The sequence below is a fragment of the Pollachius pollachius genome (assembly GCF_949987615.1).
Source record: "Pollachius pollachius genome assembly, chromosome: 5".
Lineage (NCBI taxonomy): Eukaryota > Metazoa > Chordata > Actinopteri > Gadiformes > Gadidae > Pollachius > Pollachius pollachius.
The window spans coordinates 13,902,675-13,910,541 of NC_136938.1; the positions used below are offsets into that span (position 1 = coordinate 13,902,675).

The 7,867-nt window shown below is 52.6% G+C and overlaps 1 protein-coding gene across 4 annotated transcripts in view; it reads left to right on the forward strand.

Annotated features, from left to right (window-relative positions):
- The window catches only part of ankrd11 (ankyrin repeat domain 11), a 154,294-nt gene that overhangs the window by 136,403 nt on the left and 10,024 nt on the right, over positions 1-7,867 (forward strand). For 3 of the 4 annotated variants that reach the window (XM_079737306.1, XM_079737305.1, XM_079737307.1), the window contains 2 exons: positions 197-4,637; positions 4,940-7,841. In XM_079737306.1, coding sequence (XP_079593432.1) covers positions 197-4,637; positions 4,940-7,841 — 7,343 coding nt within the window. The remainder of the gene's footprint in view (positions 1-196; positions 4,638-4,939; positions 7,842-7,867) is intronic. The other variant, XM_079737308.1, reaches the window with a different exon arrangement.

The following is a 7,867-nucleotide window of genomic DNA, read 5'->3' on the forward strand; positions in this document are numbered from 1 at the left end:
TTATCCAAAGCGTCTTGCATCACAGGAAATTCTATTGTGTAGATATTTTGATTAAACTGTGTTTTATTTATACAGTTTACATCTGGCTTGGACAGAGCAAGACATGGTGGAGATTTGACGCTGTAAACCTAGAATATCGCTCTCTGCAATGTATTTGGCACATGCTCATCTGGTTTTCTATTCTTTCTATCTCCAGAGTCTTCAGAGGAGGAGGACGCCCCGTCGTTTGCGCCGTCTAGCTCGGTGGACGGTAACAACACAGACTCTGAGTTTGAGAAGGGCATGAAGCTTAAGGGGAAGCTCGCCGAGTCGGCCAAGGCCAATGCCGTCACGCCCGTCAAAGATGAGTACGAGTTTGATGAGGACGACGAGGAGGAGCGTGTGCCGCCCGTGGACGACAAGCACCTCCTCAAGAAGGATTTCCGCAAGGAGCCCACTCCTAAGCCCAACAGCTTCACCCCTGTTCCTAAGATGGAGTCGGTCAAAACATATTCCAAAAGTAACTCTCAAATCACACCAAAGAAAGCAGTCCGGCGAATCATTTCGGACAGTAACACTTCGGACGAGGATGACAGGACGTTGGGCTTCACGCCAACGCCAACACCTCGGCAACCGGCCATGACGGCGAACGCCAAGGCAAGGGACTCCGTCACACTAAGCACGAAACAGCAGAAGGACAAGAACAAATTCAAAAAGAAGCGCAAGAAGGAGACCAAAAACAACGTGAGCAAAGAGGTCCGCTTTGGAAAGGTCAACGACAAGTTCACGTCGGACTCTGAATGCGGGGACATGGAGAGCGAGGATGACAAGGGCTCCAACAGTTTCAAGGACTCTGCTAGTGTGAGCCTGAAAGAATCTTCTGCCTTCAATGCCTCCTCGTCATCCCATGGGAACCCAAACTCGCAGAAGCAAGCACCCTCCTTAGCAGAGCAGCACCCAAAGCAGTGGAGGACAGACGGGTGGAAGACGGTCTCATCCCCGCCCTGGTCAGACGTCAGCTCCCTCTCTGACTCTGTAAGGACCAGACACACCAGTGAGTCGGACTACTCGTCTGCAGACTCAAGCGTGGAATCCCTGAAGCAGGTGAAGAAGAAGACGCAGGAGAACAAGAAGAAAAACAACAACATCCACAGTGGCACAATAGACAAGAAGAGCTCAGACATCCACAAGAACTCCAACATCGACAGTGCAGTGTCTAAAACTGATGTTGATGGAAAGGTTGTGAAGAAGCATAAAGTGAAGCACAAGCATAAAAACAAGGAGAAAGAAAAAGCCCCCAGCCTGGTTCTTAACCAAGACATGAACGAGAAGTTTGTGAAAAGCTACTCTTTCGACTTTGATGACTCCAGGCAAAAGTCTTCAATAGTTGAGACAGACGGACAGACGGTGGAAAGCAAGGTCAAATTGTCAAAACATGAAAAAGACCATTCTAAAAAGGAGGAGAGGCTTTCGAAGACCAAGCCTGAGGACAAGGACTGGTTGTCGGGGAAAGAGCTACAGAGACCCATTAAGGATGAGAAAAACAAGAAAACAAAAGAGTCTAACAAGGAAAAAGCCAGCAAAGAGGAGAGGGAAAAGCTGACCAAGACGGAGAAGGAAAGAAACCAAAAGGAGAAGGAGAAACCCAAGGAGGAAAAGCAGAAGACCCACAAAGAGGAGAAAAAGAAAAAATCGAAGGAGAAGTCCTCTTCAAAAATAGAGAAAAAGAACGAGCAGAAAGAAGATAAACCCCAGAAGGCAGAGAAGGAGAAGAACGCCAAGGAGGAGAAATCAAAAAAGGACAAAACTCTGAAGGAGGAGTCTTCAGAGTATGACACCTACGACGTCAACAACCGCTTCCTGAACCTTGACGACAGTAAGCTAAGTGCCTCAGATGATCACCACGACAGATGGGGCTCGGACCTCTCCATCGGCTCCTCGATGTACGGAGAAGACAGCTGGGATGCCCCTGTCAAGGAGTACAAGGAATACAAAGCCAACAACGCTGTGAAGCTCATCGTGGAGACAGTAAAGGAGGAGACAAGGCGGAAAGACAAAGTCAAAGAGAAAAAGTCAGACCACAGTGAAAAGAGAATGGAGAAGGAGCCCGGCTCCAAGAAGAAGGACAAAGAGACCTTTGAGAAGCCCGGCGAGAAGAAGAAAGACTGGGTTGACAAACAGAAGCTGAACTCTGGACACACAATGGAGAAAGAAAAGAAGCGCAAAGAGTCTGCAGATAATAAAGAAAAGAAGGAGAAGGACACCATCGACAACAGCCGCGAACGCAAGGACTCCTACGAGTTCACGAAGGAACGTAAAGAGGTCAAAATAAAGCAGGAGTCAGCCCGAGAGGAATACAGCAACGACGGTTTGTTCAAGGACCTAGAAATCGGGAAATCCTCCGATGTCAGAGAGAGAAACCACTCCGGAAAAGAGAAAGAAAAGAAGGGAAGTGAGGGAGTGGAAAAAAGGGAAAAGACGAAAGCTGACAAGCACAAGGAGAAACCTAAAGATAGGGGAGTGGACCAGGAGAAGGAGAAGAACTCCAACGAGAAAGCAGTGAAAGAGAAGGATGCAGAGCGGGGGGCCAAAGATAAGAAGGAAGGAGCCAAAGACAAACATAAAGACTCTCATGGAAAAGACAAAGACCGCAAGATGTCCTCGGACCAAACGAAAGAGAAGAAGGAGAAGGTTTCTCAGGACAAGCATGCAGACAAAGAGAAAGACTTCTTGGAGGTCAAGAAAGAGGAGAGGAAGCCTGAGAAGATCCGTGAGAAAACCTGGTACAAGATCGCCGACATTTTCACGGATGAAAGCGACGATGAGGAGGACAGTTACAACGGGAGTGTGGCCAAGCTGAGTGATTCGCTCGGCCTGTCTGACTCCCACCGGAAGGAATCTACGCCCGATCAGGACGACCTTGACCACTTCACGTCTGAAAAGGCCCGAAAATACTCTGCCGACGGCAAACACACCACAGAGAAGCCGAAAGACAAGGAACACAAAGACAAGAAAAAAGACAAGACAGTATTTGAGAAAGAGAGGAAAGGCTCCCTAGAGAAACACAGCAAGGACAGGAAAGACTCTGTGGATGTGAAGCACAAGGAGAGGAAGGACAGGATGTCGGTGGAATCCAACCTGGACAAGAAAACTAAGCAGAAACTGGTGGACAAGAGGGACGGCAGCGACGAAAAAACCAAGAGCAAACACAAACAAGAAAGAAAACCTTCCAAAAGCAGTGGTGATAACGAGAAGTCACTCCTTGAGAAACTGGAGGAGGAAGCCATGAACGACTGCAAAGATGACTCCAATGACAAGAACAGCGACATGTCCTCAGACAGCTTCACGGACCACGGCAATGAGCCTGTCCTCAGCAGCTACTACGACTCCTCCATCAGCCTGCCGGATGTGTCTGAGGAGAGGCGGGACTCTCTCTCCATATCTACCCCTCAGGATAAGTTCAGGGAGAAGGAGAGGCACCGTCACTCGTCCTCCTCCTCCTCCAAGAAAAGCCATGACAAGGAGAAGGTGAAGAAGGAGAAGGGAGAGAGAAGGGACAAGACTGAGGAGATCAGGGAGTCCTACTGTCGCAGGGAGAGCCTGCCCTTTGAGAAGGAGCCCATGCCCCTGGAGGCGGACCCCTACACATTCCCGTACGGCTCAAAAGCTGATTGCCAAGACGAATTTGACAAGACTCTTGAGTTTGAAAAAGAGATGTCCAAAAAGGACAAAGACAAGACAAGCAGTGTCCTCAGTGACAAAATTAAGGACAAAAAGAAGAAGGAGAAACACAAGGAGAAGATCAAAGAGGAGAAGCATAAGTGCACAGAGGGCTTTGGTTCAGTCAAACACTCTAAAGAGGACATTAAGTCCAGCTCCAAAGAGAGTCCACAGGTAACTTTCCTGAAGGATCGCTCAAAGGAGGATAGTCCCAAATACGACGTTAAGAAGGAGAGGAATCGAGATGCATTGGACAAAGAGAGCAGCAGAGTGGACCACACAAAGTCCAAGATCAAGGATGAAACCGAGAAGCTGAGTCAGATAAAGGAGGTGGTGCGGAAGGATCACCGCCCACGAGAGAAGCTCCTGGTGGACGGAGATCTCCGCCTCACCAGCTTTGGCCAGATGTTGAGTCTTAAGGACCAGGAGATCGAGGAGCGTCACAAGAGGCACAAGGAGAGGATGAAGCAGATGGAGAAGCTCAGGCACCGATCAGGAGACCCCAAACTCAAGGAAAAGACCAAGTCCCTGGAGGAAGTGAGGAAGAACCGCAATGAGCTGACGGCCAAGAAGCCCAACACCTTGGAGTCTGCTCTCAAGGAGAAAAAGCTAAAGGATGTTGGGATCCCTGCTCAGATGATGTCGCCCGATCGTAAGCCTGCATCTATGGACCGCCAGAACTCGAACGACTGGATGGAGGGCCACCAAATGAAAGAGAACCTCCCTGCGTCGCCCAGGCCTGATCAGAACCGACCAACAGGAGTCCCCACGCCGACCTCTGTCATCTCCTGTCCCAGTTACGAAGAGGTGATGCAGACGCCAAGGACGCCATCCTGCAGTGCTGAAGATTACCCGGACCTGTTTGACGGGCTGGACTGCCAGAACTCCTCCGCGATGACCATGTCCATGAATGCTTGTTCCCCATCTTTCTTCGAAAGGTATTTCAGTCTATTTGTAAAATAAACCTGTTATGTTTATTGAATGTATGTGTTTTGTCTAAGGTCTTGTTCATTATGCAAGCAAATGTGGACCAAATCATTTTCTTTCAGATTTGGGCAACTTGGCTTGCAGTGTGAATGTAGCCTTAGAATTCATACTTTTGTCAAAAAATATTTTTGTTGTAATGTTAACAGATTACATTATTGTTATACATGTTTTTTTATTGTTCTATATGTTTGTTTGTTTATTTTTTAATTGACTCTAACTTGCCTTGTCTGACGGTGTTCTCTTCGTATTTCAGCAGGTACTCAAACTCCTCCCACAGTTTCCAGGAGGGCACCTGTTTGACCCCTGCCAAGAACCTGCAGCTGCCCCTGGTCAGCCGCTCTGCCTCTTCAGAGGTCCGGCGCCCCCTGGAGGAGGAGTTCAAGGCTGAGGCCGACAAATTTCTCAGACAGCACAGCGACCCCCCAGGGTCAGAGTTCGACCTGTGCTCGTCCTCCCAGCTCCGTGAGGACAAAGCAGCACTGGACCGCCTGGAGTGCTTGTCGCCTCCTTACTTCTCCCCCATCCGGATACTGTCTCCTCGGGTGGACTCCTCGCACCTGGACAGCCACCAGAATGGGGCCACCTCGGTGCTCGCTGGTCCCGAAGTCGGAGAGAACGCCTCAGAGAGCATGTTCAACAGCTTTCTTCTGAAGCCGTCAACGCCGGTGCACCGGCCCGACCCCCAGGAGCCCTGTTTGGACATTGCCGCCCCGCCGACGCCGGCACCCGCCGCATTGCCACCGATGGACATTGATGACATCTCAGAGCCTCACCATAGTGAGCCCGATCTAGTGCCCTCAGACCCTGTTAGTGGCACAGACTACCTGCCCTCGGCCATGGAGGACCCTGATGAGGAGGAGGATGAAGAGGAAGAGGAGGAGGAGTATGAGGGGGAGGAAGAAGAGGAAGAAGAAGAGGAGGAGTATGAGGGGGAGGAAGAAGAGGAGTTTGAGGCGGAGGAAGAGGAGGAACAGGTTGAAGATGAGCTAGACGACAGAGAAGAAGAAGAGGACCAATGCATGGCCGAGGAGCCGGATCAACCAACAGAGGTGTGTGCCTTCCCTCCCCGTATCGAGGACCCCATGAGGAAGAGCTGGACTGCAGACTCTCCAGATCCCCAGGTCCCGGTGGTCCACCACCCCTTAGACCAAACCCTCGCATCGGCCGCGCTGGGCGAGTCCTCCTGCGACCACACCATGAGCTGGAACTCGGAGATGCTCCTGAAGTCCCCAAACCGGACGTTCCGGGAGATTGAGGCAGCTGTCTCCAAGATCACCAGCCCCTACTCAAATTCCGACCACGAGATGCAGCACATCTCCGGCCACCCCTCAGTCACACCGCCCTATGCTGCCTACAGGACCTATGTCCCTGATAGTGACTTCGACGAACAGAAGGAAGCTGTGGCAGACATCCCCTCTCCGGAGAGGCCGGACACCACGATGGACACGGAGCCAAACTATCTGAACGCATCCTCCTCCTCGATACCGCTGGAGGCCTTCTTCACAGAGTGCAACAAGCCACCCATTGAGGACACTCATCAGATGGAGACGGACCTATCATGTGGTGGGCCAGACAGTCCCCCATCCTCCCACAGATTCATCCCCCCAACCCCCACCGTCGTCATTAACACCACTACCCCGCAAGAGAGCCACATGGCTCCATCTGTGAGCCCCGATCCGACGGTGCCCTGGGTTGATCCGTTCCCGTCCGCCGTGGACGAGCTGGATGACCTAGGTCCATTCTCGCTGCCCGACCTGCCACTCCCTGACAAGACGGAGGAGACAGAGTTACCCGAGCATAAAACCACGGTGCAAAGCCCACATATCCGACACACCATGTCGCACAGAGAGGAGCCGGCCTTGATGGAGGTGGACGTCCCAGTGCCTCCATGCTCCTCCCCAGTAGCAGCTCCTAGTCTGAGAGAGGCTGCTGCGCAAGATCCGGTCGTCCCCTCCCCGCAAGCTAACTTTCAGCAGGACTTGGAGCCTGAACTCCAGAGCATCCCACTCAGCGTGCCCCTGTCTTCGAACCACCCACAGGGCGGTGTTCTGGAGCCAAAGAGCTTCTACGAGGCACCAGAGGATTTGGGTGGCGCCATTCTGCTCTCTTCCGTGGACTTGGAAAGCAGCCAACTGCAGCACCACAACCACAGGCACATCCAGTCCCTCACGGACTCCCTGCAGGTCCAACTGGAACCACTCCCTGTTTCCAAGGTGGAGCGGCTGCGGCCGGAACCAGAGCCTGAGCCCCTCCTGGGGATGGCAACATGCAGCCCGCTGCCCCCTCTTCCCGTCGCAGTGACCATCTCCAGCACAGTTGACCTATCGGACGCACAGGAGCCCACATCCAAGCTGACCGTCACGGTCACTGCTGTGTCTACCGACCTGCCCAAGAAGGTGGAGGAGGTCCCCCAGCGGATGACACGTAACCGTGCCCAGATGCTGGCCAACCAGAGTAAGCAGAACCCCTCCTCTGTGTTGTCTTCTCCCGCACTGCTGCAGCCCCAGCATCAGCCAACCGTTCTGCTCTCTGCCATCACAACCTCTGCCACCCTAGCAATGAACCCTGTGGTGAGCATCGCACAGACCCCAACCACCAGGACGCCTCCGTCCACCCCAGCCCCCTCCACCCCGCCTTCGGACAAGACAAAGGACATGCCTCCTGCGTTGGCGTCCGTCACCATGGTGACAACGACAATAACCCAGACACCGCCTACCACCACCGTTGTGGTTGCTCCCCCCGCCCAGGTGCCCGCTCCTGTGTTGCTCAGCAAAGCTACGAAAGGGCGGCCACTGCCAACAGAGGAGGAGGACTCCCAGACACAGCACCCGAGGAAGAGGAGGTTTGCACGTCCGGCCGGGCCGCAAGTGCAGGTGCAGCTGGTTAACACAGCCATGCAGCAGACGAGGGAGATGATCCAGCAGACGCTAGCGGTAATCGTCAACGCCATCAAGCTAGACGACATTGAGCCGTACCACAGCGACCGCTCCAACCCCTATTTCGAGTATCTTCAGATCCGGAAGAAGATCGAGGAGAAGAGGAAGATCCTGTGCTACATCACGCCACAGGCCCCACAGTGCTACGCTGAGTATGTCACCTACACGGGATCCTACCTGCTGGACGGCAAGCCCCTAAGCAAGCTGCACATCCCAGTGGTTAGTAACTTACTAATTACTGTTGA